This window comes from Felis catus, chromosome C1 (genome assembly GCF_018350175.1).
Source record: "Felis catus isolate Fca126 chromosome C1, F.catus_Fca126_mat1.0, whole genome shotgun sequence".
NCBI classification, from domain to species: domain Eukaryota; kingdom Metazoa; phylum Chordata; class Mammalia; order Carnivora; family Felidae; genus Felis; species Felis catus.
The window spans coordinates 25,415,011-25,432,751 of NC_058375.1; the positions used below are offsets into that span (position 1 = coordinate 25,415,011).

The window sequence follows — 17,741 nt, forward strand, 5'->3', positions numbered from 1 at the left end:
AAGAGGAAGTGCTGGATCATGTAGTGGTCCATTTCTCGAGGAACCTCCATACTGTTTTCCACAGCGGCTGTACTACCTTACGTTCCCCTCAACACTCCACTGTGGCTCCACTTTCTCCACATCTTCACCAATGCTTGGTATATTCTGGCTTTTTTTTTTTTTTAATGTTTATATATTTTTGAGAGAGAGACAGAGAGGGAGAGAGGACACAAGTGGGGGAGGGGCAGAGAGAGAGAGAGAGAGAGAGGGAGACACAGAATCCGAAGCAGGCTCCAGGCTCTGAACTGTCAGCACAGAGCCCGATGCGGGGCACGAACCCACAAACTGTGAGATCATGACCTGAGCTGAAGTCAGATGCTTAACCTATTGAGCTACCAAGGTCCCCTTTTTCTGTGTTTCTCACAGTCCTAATGGATGTGAGGTGGCATCTCACTGTGGTTTTGACTGCATTTCCCTAATGATGAGCGATGTTTTGCAACTTTTCATGTGCTTGTTGGCTATTTGTATATATTCTTTGGAAAAATGTCTGTTCAAGCCCTTTGCCCATTTTAACATCAGGTCTGTTTTTGTTGAATTGTGGGAATTCTTTACATTTTGGGCGATATCAATCCTTTATCAGATGAGTTGCAAATATTTCTTCTGTAGGTTACCTTTTCACTCTGTTGATTGCGTGCTTTGAAGCAGTTTTTAGATTTGATGAAGTCCAATTATCTATTTTTTCTCTTGTTGCCTGTGCTTTTGGTGTCATATCCAAGAAAGCATCGCCAAATTGGATGTCATGAAGCATTCCCCCATGCTTTCTTATAGGGCTTTTATATTTTAGGTCTTATATTTAGGTATGTGATCCATTTTGTGTTAATTTTTGTATATGGTAGGTTTCCACATTTCCACTCTTGGCTTCTGGCCCCAAATGTGTCTTTCCTTCCCTTCCCCAAGAAACATTTGCCCCCTAGCCATGAAAAAGGCCATTAGGATGTAAGAAACCAATGCAAAAATTTATATTTTATTTGAATTCAAAAAATTTAAAATTGCCTTCAAATTCAGGAAAGTACCATAATGCAGGACCCCAGGGGAAGCCTCATATACAGAGACAGATAAATTAAATGTATATACTGCAGACAAGCCAAGAAGGTGTGTAGATTACATATTTACAGTCCTTGATGTTTTCTGAAAACCATATTTATACATTTTATTACATTTACAAAAAAGGCTTCCACTACCGTTTACCTACAATAATGAAAAAAAAATGTACACCTTTTTTTCTTTTTTTGGTACTGTACAAACTTTGTATAATAAAAATATATCTCTGTACAAAAGATTTTTTTGTTTGTTTTTGTTTTACTTTTTTTTTTTTTTTTTTCCTCCTCATGGGATGGTGGTGGGTGTATGGTGTGGATGGCGAGTGAAGGCCTAGACTGCCCCGGTTCCTTCCGACCCTCGGGAGGTGGTGCAGGAATGCCGGAGGTGGGAAACGGTAATGCACAGCAGAGTGCTGGGCGCCCCCCCTGGCATGTGCTCCTTGGGCATCTGCGGGGACACAGGGGAGGGGGCGGAGGCAGGGCTGGTGGAGGAGTCCACTGGTTGGTCTGGGAGGAGTGAAAGAAGGGAGGAAGGGAGCAGCCAAAGAACTTCCTGCATTTGTTTCCGGGAAAGAGAGATATGAGTGCGTGAGTGTGTGTGGCTGAGTTGGCCCTCTCCCGCCAAGCCCAGGGACGCTGTGACCCAGAGCGGGTGTGGGTGGCACGGGGCTCCCGCCATTGCCAGCCTCAGTCCCATCTGCTGGGAACTGACGCCTCTCGCTGTACTCGGCCCCTCTTACTGTGAGGCAGATCGTCTCATCTGTTGAAGAACAGGTGTCCCTGCCACTCCGCTCCCTTCCATTTCGATTTATTTCAGTATATGTGATGTGAACATCTCAGGCCAGCATGTCACACGTGCACAGGTGCTTAAGCCCATAGGGACCTTCCCGAGGACAGAGAAAATGGCTCTAAGTGCCACAGTTTGATTCCTAAACTTGCTAGTGTCCCAACAATACTTGTATGGAGTTCAATAAGGACCCAAGCACAGTGGAACTCAGAATGAATCAAATCTTCTCGCAAGGAGCTGGAGAGGTTGTGACTTTCATTCACTCCGTTCTTTCCGTTCAGGAGCTCCCAGGTCTTGTGTCTGCTGTAGCCAGGGGCTGCTGGGGGCCAAGGGGGCAGCACCAGCTCTAGGAGGTCCCTTTCCCTGAGGCTGCCCAGACAGAGGGAGAAGAGCCCAGACAGGACACACAGGTCCTCTGCCTGGCCCACCAGCCCCGCCACAGTCCTACTATACAGATTCACCTGCTCCTCCCTGTATTTGGTGCCCCTTTTAGACCGGGGTTTCTGGCAGCTGGTGTAGTGGACTTTGGGGTCAGACCCACCTGGGTTAGCATCCTGACTCCACACTTACGGTGTGGCTTATGTCTCTTCAACCTTTCTGGGCTTCTGTTTTCTCATTTATAAAACAGGAATAACGATTCCTACATTTTGGGTTGTTGTAAGGTCTAGAAATGATACACCTAAAGTGTCAGGCACAGAGAAGAAACTCAACACAAGGCAGCCATGAGTTTTTGGACACTGGGATAGGCCTGCTCTGCTGTATCAGCACCTTCCCAATGCTGCCGACTCGGCATCTCCGTCTGGGCTACAGCCTCGCTTCTCTTCTCTTTGTCACTTGACAGCCAGACCTGACCTTAGACTCGAGGCCAGATTCCTGCTCTACCTCCCCCAACCCACCCTTCCTTCCCCAGTGCTGCCCAGGACCCAGAATGACTTTTTAACTCACTGGGTTTAGAACTCAATAAAATTCTGTTGGAAAAAATAAACTGATTTCCAAAGTACTTCTTAAGATGTTTTTCTGCCCTTGGGGTAATCCTTGCTGTCACTTTTGCAGGAGAACAGCCAGTTGCGGACGGCTGGTTTCTACATACTGACCACCTAACACACTCGCCGCCTCCTCACACAGGGCCGGCGGGGCATGCAGCCTCCTCTTCACCTCTTCTCTGTGTTTGTGGGGAGCAGGGCGGGGGGGCAGCTTTCACACACATTTCTCTTTTTTTAACTTCCGCGGTCTCTTCGCAGGACTCAAATGAAGGAGAGGCATGTGTGTCTGTGTGTGCTCGCCCCCCCCTCCCCCCCAGCCACAAGATGCTTTGCTGTTTTAAATCCATAAGCTTCCTGTGTCCGTCTGCAGCCCCTCTTCTGTACTGCCCCGAAGTCGGGGCCCAGCGGGAGTCTTCTCTGGGGTGGCGGGTGCAGGTGGTGGCGGGGTGAGGACCCAAGTCCCAGCAGTAGCAGACACGGGCAGAGAGACAGACGAAGATGGGCACCGGGCACTGTGCTCAGGGGGCTGACGGCCTGTCCCCTGGACAACTGGGGACAAACGGATCGCGCGGGGATTGTAAATGAGAGGGGCGGGCAGGGTGAGGTGGGGAGCGGAAGCAGGCGAGAGAAAAGAGACAAAGCAAAGAGGAATAAAGGGGAAAGAAGGAAATTAGTTACCTTGACCTTTGATCTTTCCGAACCCAAGAGCGGGTATAGGTGGGGAACACCCACAGCAGGACATACATTTTCCCAATACCGTCTTCTTCCCCTGGCGGTTCGACTTACCCATTAGGCACAGGAGACCCAATGCCTAGGGGCCACCACAGTGGGCTCACTTAGGGGCCCAGGAAAATGGTTTTCAAGATCCAATTCTTTCAAAATCGGAATAATAATGGACCTGTAATAATCAGTCCGGACTGAGTTCTATTCAGCTTTGTAACAACACTGTTGTAAGGTACCATGTTTAATACACATTTTTTAATGGAAGAAAAGGGCCCATGAAAGCCCATAGCACAGCCCTGCACCCTGACCCCTCACTCACTGACCCCACAGGCCTCCATGAATGGCCTTTTTGGGTTCTTATTTTAATTTCGGCTGTTCTTTTAGGCATTATTTGAATTTATCACCTAATTACTCGTTCTAAAGATGGGTGTGTGTGTTCACATGGTTTTCGCACATCGCCTCCATGAACCAAGAGCAGCTTTCTCTGTGTTTTCGCTGTGCTCCTGCTCTGGGCAGGACAAGGTGGGCCCCTTGCCAGAAGAGCCCGCTGTGGAGAGCTGTGGGCTGGGCGGAATATTCAGAGGCCCTGAATGCTCATGATGAGTGATGCTGAGGGCTGCTGAACTGCACATGACCCAGAGGTGACACACTGTGCACACAGGCACGGGGACCCAGTGGAGCCTGAGGTAGGGAGCAGGGGTTGGGGTGGGGGGGGGATATGCAGGTCAGAGGGCATTCTGGTTTCTTCCTTATATCGTTCAGTAATTCAGCAACTCGAAATTCAGAGTCATTACTGATCACTGGTGAGGCCTGATTTATGTCATCGGAAGGGATTTTACCTTTTCTTTTTTGCTTCTATTTGTATGAGTTCTGAGTAGGAAAAAGTACACAGGGATCATAGACATGAAACCTCAGAACTAATTCTGGAATTCTGGAATAATTTCTCTTCCTTTAAATGTTTGTTTCAGATGGATGTAAAAGGATGCAGAAAAGCTCAATAATTTAATTATTTGCATTCAATAGTTGCCTTTATGTATTCTGAAAATAATTTTCATCTCATGTATAAATTATCTCAATACCTATAATTTTAAGCTTAGACCTAAGCAAGAGAAATACTCTAGAGGAGAAAGTGGACTCAAAGAAGGAAGGGGAGAATTGGAGGTGGGCAGGGATCGTGTCAGCCCATCTATCATGCTCTAGGTGATGGCTAATTTGATACGTCAACCTGCCAAGGCTCTGGTCAAACACTAATTGTTTGGTCAAACACCAGTCTAAATGTTGCTGTGAAGGAATTTTTTGGGTGTGTTAACATTTAAATCAGTAGACTGAGTAAAGCAGATTACCCACCCCACGGAGGTGGGCCTCATCCAATCAGTTGAATGCCCGAGAAGAAAAGATTGAAGTCCCTGAAGAGAAAGGAATTCTGTCTCCGTATGGCCATTGGATCAAGATTAAATCAACTCCTGATGGAATTTCCAGCCTGCAGGCCTGCTCTGTGGATTTCAGACTTGCCAGGCCCACAATCATGTGAACCAATTCCTTAAACTAAATCTCTCTCTCTCTCTCTCTGTATATATACAATATACATGCGTCTCTATATGGATATCTCTATACATCTAGATATACGTATACATACATCTTTCTATGTGGATATAGATATTTAGATGTTTATATAGAGATAAGCATATATGTGTATATACATATACACACATAGATAGGTATGTATATCTTAGGTATGTGTTATGTGTGTATACATCTCTCTCTCTCTCTGGAGACCCCTCACTAATACATTCCGCTTAGATATTTTGCCAAGCCCAAAGGGCTAAGAGCACAGTCTCTGGAGTCCGCCTGCCCGGGGTTGGATGGATTGGATTGTGACCCTGCTACTTATTAGGCGTGTGATCTTGGCCAAATGAATTCCTTTTTCCACCTTGTTTTCCCATCTAATGGGGATAATGACAGGGCACAGGGAAGCGCCCTGCTCAGGGTCTGGCGCCCCGCGGCACTCAGGGCATAGGCTCCTCCCACTGGACACGGCTGTGGGAGCGCGAGTCTCATGTCTCGGCGCAAGCCCACTATGCGACTGCCTCCCACGCCCCCTCTCACCGGCTGCCGGAGGCGGGGCTCTCGGTGGCGGCGGCGGTGGCAGCCAGGCCTGGTGGCTATACGGCTGTGCACACTGTACTGACTGTGAACTCCGCCTCGGTGGCCATGATGTCTGTGGGCTGGATGTTGCGGTCGTACATTGGGTTCTCAAATGTGGCCCGAACGTTTGTGTTCTCGTGGCCGGCGTAGCCATTGAACGGAACTTTGGGTCTTCTCCTGGGAATGAGAGAGAGAGAGAGTGACCAAAACGTCAAAAGAGGGAGAGGCTCAGGGGTGTGAACGGGGAGAGGAGGGAGTAGGAAGTTCTGTCTTCCTTTCCCAAGATGACAGCTCTCCTGGGCCGGGGAGGCTGTGGGCGGGCTGGGGTGGGTGATGGGCCTGCATGCCCCACTCCCCCCATGCCGCCTTCTTCCCCTGTACCTGTGCTTGTAGAGATACAGCACGAAGCCTGCAATGATGAGGGCGACGAAAGGCACCAGGATTGCGGCTGCCACCGAGCTGCTGTTGGAAGCAAAGTGGCGGCCGATGGACTCGGGGTCGGACTCCAGCAGCCTGAGGTCTGCAAAGTCCCAGAGCATAAACCTCAGCTCACAGACACACGATCTGAGGGGACGGCCCCAGCGGGAGGTGTGGCCGTGGCTAGGGATGTCACCTTCCGCAGCTGCCTCCCCCCACACTCAGACATTCCCCGGGGAGAAGACTCCCCACACCAGTCCCTCAGGTCATATGCAAAGGACAGCCATCAGTCCTGGGGGAGCCCATCTGCCAGAGAACCTAAAGCCGTGTGGTAGGATAAAATCTTACCAGGGTGTTGCCCTTCAGAAGTTTTGAAACTTCTTTTGTCTACCAGAGCCTTTTATCAGATAGAAGCTTACAAGGAAGCCACAACACAAAACAGGTGAGGGCGAGCTGCTCTGGTGGTGGTGTTGGGGGGGGGGGGTGGGACAGGAGATGCTGAGCAGCCTGGGGACCGTCTCCCCTCCTCTGTTCTGGCCCTCCCAGCACAAGGCTGGGAGGACTCTGGAGACCATGGGGAGGCAACACTGCCTGCTTAGTGGCTCCAAGAGGGCACAGGTCTGCCTCGGGAGACAGGGAGTCAGCGGTGAAGGCCAACTCTGGTGTGTGGCGCTGAGGGGCCAGGGGACCGAGGGACTGCGTGCATCGGGAGGAGACAGAGGTCTTACTCCACGCTGCTCACAAGGGGGAGCTATGAATACCTCTGGGGCAGGAACAGTGTGGAGTGGGAACCAGGGAAACAGATTTCTGCTTAAGACAAGGAGAAGCTTCCTGAAGGTCAGAGCAGCGAGAAAGGCAGGCAGAGCCCCTGGGAATGGTGGGGGTCAGTACCCAGATGTGTGGAGCTGACCCTTGAGCACCCATGACTGCCTCCTGCCTCCCCTTCCACCACTTCTGAGAAGCCAGGTGCCCTCCTCCGACTAGAGTCCTCTGACCGGGAGGCTCTGGGTCAAGGCCAGCAAGGAAGTGAGGACACTGGATGCCAATGATGTGTAGCAGTCAGGGTAAAGATGCTAGGGGAGAACCATCTTCCGGGACTGCTCGGGGTTGGAAAGGGCACTGTGAGTAAAGGCACTCCTGATAACCCCACGTCTGCTTGTTCGGGGTGTCTGTGTGATGCCCGAGGGCTGGCTGGGTGGTGTTGCTGGCAGCTGTATCTGAGACCCAACGTCCCTTAAGCTGGGGGTCTCAACTTGAGGCTGGGCCTTGACACTGTTTGGCAAAGATTGAGTGTATTATGTCTATGCGCTTGTTTCTGGGGACATATTCCATAGCCTTTATCAGAATCTCAAAGGTGGCCCTGGCCCCCAAATGGTTAAGGACCCCTGGATCTGGCTGTTGAACGTCAATCCCTTGCCCCAGCACTCAAGTGTCTCCCCCGCCCCACGAGCACACCCTTCCAGGGGACCAATGCTAGTTACCAAGTCTTTGAAAGCCGAACTGTCCAAAGCCTTGGCCCTTGACGGAGCCTTGGTAGATGAAGGTACCTCCGGGGGACTCTGAGGAGACCTGTGAGGGTGAGGGCAGAGGCAGTGAGATGGGGGCATTGGACACAAAGCCCGTGTGCTGCTCAGCTGAGGGCATGCTTTAGGATGTTTGGCTACTGCACGCCTCCCAGCTCCTGCTCCATCCCCAAGGTGGGGTCCTTCGTCCACTGTGCTCTAGGCGGACTGTGCCATCTGTGCCCCAAACCACGCACGGGTGGCCACGGAAGTAGGCCTGATGGTTGGCTGTTGTCCTAAGCTGCTCCAGCGGCTTGCCCTCCAGAGCTCCATTCGCTTCTAGCCCATGGCCTGTACTCCTAGCCCCGTCCATCTCCTAACTTTGACCCCTGTTCTCTATGGCGACCCTCCCAGCATGGTAGGGTCTGTTGTTCTTGCACGGCTTTTGGACTACTGCTATTGAAGCAGCCGGGTCTTCGCTACCCAATGGGGTATCCGAGGGGGGTCCACAGGATACTCTCAAGCATACCAAGGAACTAACCAGATGTGCCAGCCCTTGGGGGAAGCCACTTGCTTCTCCTTACATGTTTAAGTAAGCTCTATGCCCAGCGTGGGGCTTGAACTCATGACCCTGAGATCAAGAGTCTCATGCTGTACTGACTGAGCCAGCCAGATGCCCCTCTCCTTATGTATTTGAAAAGCAAAGTCACAAATCCACAGTCGTCCACCTGCTGTCTTGTCCCTGAGGATGCACCCTGACTCCTCAGCTCTCTGCTACTCTGGCCTCTGTGACTCTCCCTCCTTCCCGGCCTTCCATTTCTAGCATCAAAGATCCAAGACAGGGAAGCCAAGGGTGTGATACGTGACATGATGCTCAACTCCTCTCCTGTGAAATTGGAAGAGGAGCATCACTGTGGACCTGCCTTCTGCCTTCAGAATGCCCTAAGAATGCGCTAAGTCTTCCCCCACAAGAGAAGGCAAGGAAGCTGTGTCTCCTCCCCTATGTTTTGGTCTTCTAGCTGTGCTAAATCATCTGTAATCCGCATCCTCAAATGTGAGTGGATATTTGAGGTAGTCACCTGGGACCCACCACCTTTTCCCATGTCCCGGCACCATGTCATTACCTCCAGCTTGCTTGAATTCACTCTTACACCGCTGACCTCTAGTTCCTTGCTTTCTGCTCTAACATCAGAGCCTACTCCCTATCACTCAGATGTGCTGGCCCTCTGGACACTCAGCCTCCTGGTCCCTTTATCTTTTCCTTTACTCACTTCACGAGCAGGCGAGGGCTCCCTTGCTCCCTGTCCTCGTCCCAAAGAAACCCCCCACCAAGTTTCCATGTTGATCCTACGAGTTTCCACTCTCTTCTCCCCCATTCCCTGCCAGTGATCTGGGAATCAGTGGTGGGGATAGGGCACAGGGAGGTCAAGGGCAGATTTTGCTGAACTTACATGCCCATCTAAAGCCCAGTGGTCATCTTTGAACTTATTCACAAAGATCTCCGCAGGTCCTGTGATCTGGTAAACCTGGAGCAGGAGATGGAAATCTTCTTTCTTGTAAATTCCTGGAAAAGAAAGTTCAGAGAGTAGACTAAAGATCTGGAAAAATCCCCAAACCCATATTTGTGGGGATGTGGGTGTGACTGTCCTAGTGAAATTTCACATGTAGATGTTGATATAAACATTCCATACATAACCATAAGTAGGTAAGTATAGTGTTGCCCATGAGTTTGGGTGGGCTGAATGAGAGGATGTGCACGAATGTGCAAATGTGTGTTACTGACCACTAAATCACTGGCCTGTGATTGTGACCCTTTTAAAACATGCACATGGCGGAATAAAGTGAATAGGACTTTGGATACGTTAATGTGTCAGTTAACACATGAGTATGTTTTACAATTCGGTGGGTGTGGGAATGCAGGAGGCACGTACACGGGGTTATGTGCACATCTTTATGACTATGTCTTATAGCAGATGCGTGAAACTGCTCAGCTGTGCTGGTGTGTGCACGCATGAATGGGCGGATATGAGTGCACGTGGGTTGTGTATTAACATGTGCCTTCATTTGCTCATGCATGCCTTTATCTTTGCATTTGTTTTCTGAGAGATTTAGTTTTCTGATTATAGGAAGATTGAAAATTGGGGAAATTTTGGAAAATGCAGAGATGCAGGAAGAAAATCACAATCATTCCTGATATCACTAAGAAATTGCCACTGTTCACGTTTTGGTGTAATTACTTCCAGCTTTCTTTCTTATGAATATAATTTTTCCTTTAAAAACTGGAGTCAAGGGGCGCCTGGGTGGCGCAGTCGGTTAAGCATCCGACTTCAGCCAGGTCATGATCTCGCGGTCCGTGAGTTCGAGCCCCGCGTCAGGCTCTGGGCTGATGGCTCGGAGCCTGGAGCCTGTTTCCGATTCTGTGTCTCCCTCTCTCTCTGCCCCTCCCCCGTTCATGCTCTGTCTCTCTCTGTCCCAAAAATAAAAAAAAATAAAAAAAGTTGAAAAAAAAAAACTGGAGTCACATTTAACGTGCACTACGATAGGTCCATTTTCCCCAAAACTGGCAAGCTATTTTATCTATCAGATCTCTTATAATTAATACATCCATTTCATTAATTTTGGACAATTTTCTCCTTCCAGTTTTGATATGATACAAATGGCCCTGTTATGTGAACATCCTTTATTCATAAATGGTTGACTCCCTCCATAGCTACTTTTTATGAAAAAAATTCCTAGAAATATAATTAATGGGTTCACTCATTTTCAAAGATCTTGACACAGGTTTCCAAACTGTTTTCTAGAATTGCACTGTTTCATACTTTGGCCCTCACTGCATCAGTGTCTTCACTTGACCTTGACCAGCACTAAAGTTTATCACTTAGAAAAAAATCTTAGGGGGATAAGTAGAAAATGGCATTTTGTGTTTACTTTCAGTTTTTTGATTACTGCTGAAACGTGTACTTTCTTTTGTTTATTGTCTGTCTGTATTTTGGCTTCTGGGAGTTCTCTGTCCCTATTTTTGGTTCAGTTTTAGAGATATTGGTCTCTTTCCTCTTTAGTTAGGAGTGCTTTTATGTTCAAGTTATTGTTTGTTATCTAACCACTTCATTTTAGTCCCAGTGGTTTTATCATGCAAGCAAAAATGAATAGACACATTATTTGCCCGCTCCCCACCAGACAAGGACAGGAGGACGCAGTGAGAGTAGACACATTCTTGCAGAGGGCGTGGGCCCACCCACCCCTGCCACACCCAGGCTTTCAAGGGGGTGGCCTGCTCCTTACCAGCCAAGTGCACTTCCACTCCACTGTGGTCGATCATGGTGGCGTTGACCTTGCTGTTGACAACCTGGAAGCCAGTCACTCTGAGCATGGCTGGCTGCTTCTTCCCCTGGTACTCATAGGCCCCTTTCCATAGGGAATTCTTGGCAAAAACATCACCAGGAACTAGAGGAATTGGGGAGCAGATATGAGAGGGACTTACATATGTGTTGATAGGATTGCGGCCACCTGATGGTTGATCCCAGTTCACTCACTGAGATTGTTTTCCCCCAACACCTAACACAGGGGAGGATGGTGGAGTGCTCGAGTCCTCTTGTGATCCAGAATGGAATTAGAGCTGAATATGATGCCAAATCTAGTTTCCTTCTTGTATAACACACTAATGTGGTACATAAACGAATAAAGTTTGAAAAAGGATATGATAGTCTATAATAGTCTTGCACTGGTCGGGCCACACCTGTAGTTATGTGCCCAGTTATGGACATCACACTTTGAAAGATACAATACCTGTATTAAAAATGTAACCATTTCCAGGAAGCTCCCTAGGCAGGACTTGGGTCTTTGTGTCTGTATGACCACATACTGGGTTGGGGGGTGGGGGCCGGGCTTGTGGTAATCAATGGCTCCAGAGCTCGAAGCTCTGGATGTGTTTCTGGAAAGCTTGGGCTCTCTCTTCTGGATGAGGTTTTTGTTTCCTTTCCTTCCTTCACTTCCTCCTGAAGTCTGCTTGGGGTGGGGAAACCTGTTTGGCTCTGTAGACAGTTTTCACATCCTTTCACTGAGTACTTAGAAAGTCATGTGTAACTAGGTGAAGGAAGCAACCCCAGTTTCTTGAGCCAGAGACCTGAACCATACCTACCGGAGGCCTGGGTGAGTGGTGGTTCCCGGGCAGTGTTGATGGGTCTCCCACTAGGCCGCACCTCTGCTGGGGAAAGACAAAGGAGGGAAATAGGTTCAGCCTCTGGTCTACACTCTACTGGAGAAATAATGGCCACCTCTCTGACATTAGGTCAATGGTTTCTTTGAGATCTTGTTTTGGACTTGTCCTCTTTAGACTGGGAGTGGATACTTTGATGGTCTGGTGTTGCTATGGGCCCCTCTCAGAATAATCAAACGTAAAGAGTTAAAGGGAAATCCATTCCATCGATTACAGTCACTGAAATACTAAACAAAGAACTAGGATGCAGGGAGATATGTGATTCTTTACTATTGCATTAAGTAACAGGATCTGGCAGCAGGTCCAGTCACTACCCTAATGTTTCATTAGGAACATTAGTCAGGAACATATGCAATATTTCACGATATCAGTGAGAATGATAATATAATATGAAAATCTCTGCAATTTTTACTGGTTACAAAGTTATAGGTGTTGTAAACACTGTTTTGGGTTTTTGTCTACATTCCAAATGAAAGGAAATGCTAAATTTCAGTAAAGGGTAAAGGAAAATAAAGTTATTTTCCCACCCTGGTACAGAGATCTGCCGAACGTCGCTACGGATGACCCTAGTTTGAACAGCCCTGTCCTGGACTGTTTCTACTTTCCTCCCAGATGCCTGGCACCAAGGAGGACCTTCCACCAATCAAAAGCGAACTCCTTGAGCATTGGTGGGGGTTTCAGTGGAGTGCTTCCCTCCTTTGGAGTGAGGATATGAAGACTAAGAAGCCCCCAACAGCTGCTCCGTCTGGCACTATGAACTGCAATTCTCAGCCCTACTTTCCTGGCATCCACACCACATCCCCCCCCAACCTATGAGATGCTCAAGGAGAAGCACGAGGTGGCTGTACTTGGTGTGACCCAGGGCTTGGATCCCATGGCAACCACCACGATCGGCATTCACAGCAAAACCTCTGTGCGTGATCACATCATCTGGTCCCTGTTCAACATAGTCTTTGTGAACTTGTGCTGCCTGGGCTACTCTGTGAAGCCCAGGGACTGGAAGAGGGTGGGTGATGTGACAGAGGCCCAGGCCTATGACTCTGCCACCGAGTGCCTGCACATCCAGCACCTGGTCTTGGGCCTCCTTCTGATTGTTATATTCACCATTATTTTTGTCACTGGCTCACTGATGATTCTCTAAGCAATTTCAGAGATCATAAAAGGTTATGGAGCTTCCTAGTAGCTGCCCATGGCCTGAGGCTGTCACCCCTTTCACAGCAGTTTATATACACATCAGTCTACAACTGAATTCAATGAGGCACTTATGTGTGTGGGAAATAAAAGACTGAGAAGCCCTCACAGGCAAAAGCACGTGCAAAAGCACAAGTTTTGGGCCTGAGCCATAGAGTCTAGGTTCAGGTCCCAGTAGTGCCACTTAATGCTGTGTGACCTTGACTAGTTACTTTACCACTCAGAGTCTCTGTCTCCTCATTGGAAACATGGGCAAATAATGAAACATACCTTATAGGTCTGTGATAAATAAATGAGGTGACAGTCAGCTAATGTTAATGTCTTTCCTTATTTGACACAGAAACAACAGAAATATCTGTCTTGTCACCAAGGAAGGGCTGACTCTCTCTACTGTCTCTTTTAGGAGGCCAGGGTTTTAGCATAATCCTTCTGACTCTGGAGGTTAGCTTATGTTTGTGTTTGCAAAAGGCTGTGGAGAAACTTTCCACAATGACTCAGTAAAAGCAAATTTATGAACAGAATGCCTTTAATTGTCTTAGGTTTTATAAGATGAGGGAGTGAGAGGGAGAAAGCATTTTATGGGCCAGGATCTATGCTAGGCCATGTATTTCATGTTATTTCACTTACCCCTGCTCTCAAAACTGTGAGGTAGAGGGGTACCTGCGTGGCTCAGTTGGCTAAGTGTCCAACTCTTGATTTTGGTTCAGATCATGATCTCACAGTTTGTGAGATCGAGCTCTATGTCAGGCTCTGCGCTGACAGTGCAGAACCTGCTTGGGATTCTCTCTCTTCCTCTCTATCTGCCCCTCCCCTGCTCATGCTTTCTCTCAAAATAAGTAAATAACATGAAACATTTTAATGAAAAAAACCTGTGAGGTAGAGAGTATTGTCTCCATTTTATAGAAGAGAAACCCACTAAGGGGCAGAGAGGTGAAGAGGCTTGCCCAAGGTCACACAGGAAGGGACAGGTAAAATTCAACTGCATCTAAAGCATTTTGTGTTTTTATATATAAGTACACAGTAACATCAAAAACAATGAAGTACTTAAGAATAAATGTAACCAAGGAAGTGCAAGACTTATATGCTGAAAATGACAAACCATCATTAGAAGGAATTAAAGATTTAAATGAATGGGAAGACATTCCATGTTCATGGACTGGAAGACTTAATATAGCTCAGACGGCAACACTCCCCCAACTGACCTACAGATTTACCACAATCCCTGTCAAAATCCCAGCTGTCTGCTTTGCAGAACTTCAAAATCCAATCCTAAAATTCATCTAGAAATAAAAGGGGCCCAGAAGAGCCAAAACAATCCTGAAAAAGAAGCACAAAAAGGAAGATGTACCCTTCCCAACTTCAAAATTTATTACAAAGCTATTGTAATCAGACCTGTGGTGATGTCATAGAGGCAGTTACACGGCTCAATGGATAAAATGGAGGATCCAGATATGAGCTCACATATTTATGGTCAAGTGATCTTTGATAAGGGTGCCAAGACAGTTCAATGAAGAATAGTGAAGAATAGTTTTTCCAATAAATGGTGCTGGGATAACTGGATGGCCACATGCAAAAGAATGAATTTGGACCCCAAACAACCACCCGCACCAAAAAAACCCCACAAAAGAAACCTAAATGTTAAGAGCTAAACTATAAAGCTCTTAGAAGAAAACACAGGCATAAGTTTTCATGACCTTGGATTAGGCAGTGGTTTCTTAGATATGATATGAAAGCACAAACAAGCAAAGAAAATGTAGATAAATTGGAGTTCACTAAAATTAAAAACTTTTGTGTTCAAAAGGACATCAAAAGAAGGTAAAAAGAAGGACCTTCTTTTGAAGGACCTTCAAAAGAAGGTAAAAAAAGTCCAAACTAATTGCATTGTATTCATTACATATGTGTAGTTTAATGTACCAATTATATCTCAATAAGACTGTAAAAAATACCTCCCACATTTGAAAAAACAATGTAACACAGGACTAAAGTGGAGCTTAAAATTGACAGTCTAATTTCATTTTAGGTGAGGAGTGAAATAAAGGTAAAGTACTATAAACTTAACAAAAAATAAAGAAAGTGAAAGACCACCCGTAAAATTGGAGAAAGTATGTGCAAATCTTGTATCTGATAAGGGTCTTCTATTCTAGATATATAAAGAACTCTTGAAGAGACTCCGGAGCAAGATGGTGACATAGAAGTCTCCTGAATTCCCTTCCCCCACCCCCCACGCCATGGACACACTGAATGTACAGCTACACAAGGTTCAACAGTAAGAGTTCAAGTAAAAGAAAAGATCTAAACATAAAAGCATATAAATGTATAAAGCTCACTGATAAAGATAGATGGTTACATTCAGAATACTCTAATACTGTAATTGTGGTGGGTAAATCAGTCATAACGCTAGTGTAAAGGTTAAAAGACAAAAGTGTTAAAAGTAACTATAACTACAATAATTTGTTAATGAATACACAATATAAAAAGATGTCAATTGTGATCTCAAAAACAAAATGTAGGGAGTGTAAAAACGTAGAGCTTTTGTATGCACTCAAAGTTAAGTTGTTATTTGCTCTAAAAGACTGCCATAATTATAAGATGTTTTATGTAAGCCTCACAGTAAACACAAAACAAAAACCTATACTTGATACACAAAAAGAGGAAGGAATCAAAACGTACCACTACAGAAACTCATCAAATTCCAAAGGAAGAGAGTGAGAAAAGAAGAAAGCAACTACAAAGCAGCCAGAAAAAAATGAAGAAAATGGCAACAGGAAGTTCATACTTATAAAAAATTACTTATTTTTTTATAATTAAAATTTTTTTATTATTTATTTTTGAGAGAGAGAGACAGAGTGTGAGTGGGGGCAGGGGCAGAGAGAGAGGGAGACACAGAATCAGAAGCGGGCTCCAGACTCTGAGCTGTCAGCACAGAGCTGGATGTGGGGCTTGAACTCATGAACTACGAGATCATGACCTGAGCTGAAGTTGGATGCTTAACCAACTAAGTCACCCAGGCGCCCCTGTAATTTTTTTAAATGTTTATTTATTTTTGAGAGAGACAGAGAGTGTGTGAGCAGGGGAGGGGTAAAAAGAAAGGGAGACAGAATCAGAAGCAGGCTCTGAGCTATCAGCACAGAGTCCCATGTGGGGCTCGAACTCATGAACCGGGAGATCATGACCCGAGCCAAAGTTGAACCCTTAACCGACTGAGACACCCAGGGGTCCCTCAAAAATTACTTTAAATGTAAATGGACTAAATTCTCCAATCCAAACACAGAGAGCGGTTGAGTGGACAAAACAAAAACCAAACAAAAACTCCAGACCCAACTATATGCTGCCTAGAAGAGACTGACTTTTAAGGACATGTAGCTGAAAATGAAGTGAAGGAAAAAGATGTTCCATGCAAATGGAAACCAACAGCGGAGCAAGCTATATTTATATAGATAGAATAGACTTCAAGCCAAAAACCGTAACAAGAGAGAAAGAAGTTCATTAGATAATGATAAAGGGTTAATTCATCACGAGGATATAACAGTTATAAATATTTATGCACCCAACATCAAGACACCTAAATATATAAAGCAAATATTAACAAATCTGTGGGGAGAAGCAGACAGCAATACAATAACAGTAGAGGCGTTCAATACCTCACTTTCGACAACAGATAGATCATCCAGACAGTAAATCAGTAAGAAAACACTGGACCTAAACTAAACATGAGATCAGATGGACTTAACGGACATTTACAGAACATTCCACCTAACGGCAGCCGAATATACATTCTCCTCAAGTGCACAGGGAACATTCTCCAGGACAGAGCATATGTTGGCCTACAAAACAATTCTTAATAAATCTAAGAAGATAGAGATCATATCAAGCATCTCTTCTGGCCACAATGATATAAAACTAGAAATCAATTATAAGAAAAAAAGGGGAAAATTCACAAATATGTGGAGATTATATACCATGTTCCTGAGCAACCAATGGACTGAAGAAGAAATCAAAAGGGAAATCAAAAACTATCTTGAGACAAATGGTAATGGGGACAGAATTTCTGTTGGGGAAGATGAAAGTGTCCTGGAGAAGGTGGTGATGGTTGCACACAGTATGGTAAATGCACTCAATGCCACTGAGCTGTGCACTTAAAAATGGTTCATTTGGTAAATTTTATATTATGACTGTATTATCACAATAAGAACTTAAATGTACTCTAGAAGAGTTCACTACCACATATGGAGAACAAATACTACTTTTCATAAGTAAAATAAACGTACAACACTTCATGCAGTGAAAATACAAGAACAGTATTACATTCTGGCCCTGATAAAGGCTCTGACTCTGACACTTTCTCTCCCTGAGGGGCAGAACTGCAAAGTATTTAGGAACAGGGATTCTGAAGTTAGATCTTCAGGATCTGAATCTCAGCACTTTTCCTTTACCAGCTGGTGACCCTGGGCTTGTTGCTTAACTTCTCTGTGTCTCAGTTTCCTCATATATTAAATCTGAATAGCCCCTGCCTCTTAGGATTATTGTTAAGGATTAAATGAGTTAGCGCACACAAAGTGCTTAGACTACTTAGCACCTGAAATCAGGTGAGATCAGCATCTGTAAGAGAGTTTAATGCCGTTCCAGCACCAAACTGATCCTTTATCCTTGCTTGACCCTTCTGTTAAGCCTGGACTCAGATCACCTTCTCCAGGAAGC

At 46.1% G+C, this 17,741-nt stretch overlaps 1 protein-coding gene across 8 annotated transcripts in view; it reads right to left on the reverse strand.

The window, feature by feature from the left end:
* Positions 1–974: 974 nt before the first annotated feature.
* Positions 975–17,741, reverse strand: part of CSMD2 (CUB and Sushi multiple domains 2) — a 602,474-nt gene continuing 585,707 nt past the window's right edge. For 5 of the 8 annotated variants that reach the window (XM_045035511.1, XM_023258437.2, XM_023258441.2 and 2 more), the window contains 7 exons: positions 11,775–11,840; positions 10,919–11,080; positions 9,088–9,200; positions 7,616–7,703; positions 6,099–6,179; positions 5,679–5,894; positions 975–3,398 (listed from right to left, as the gene is read on the reverse strand). In XM_045035511.1, the coding sequence (XP_044891446.1) occupies positions 3,187–3,398; positions 5,679–5,894; positions 6,099–6,179; positions 7,616–7,703; positions 9,088–9,200; positions 10,919–11,080; positions 11,775–11,840 (938 nt within the window). In that variant the 3' untranslated portion in view covers positions 975–3,186. Of the gene's footprint in view, positions 3,399–5,678; positions 5,895–6,098; positions 6,238–7,615; positions 7,704–9,087; positions 9,201–10,918; positions 11,081–11,774; positions 11,841–17,741 lie in introns of all 8 variants that reach the window. The other 3 variants (XM_023258438.2, XM_023258440.2, XM_023258439.2) reach the window with 3 other exon arrangements.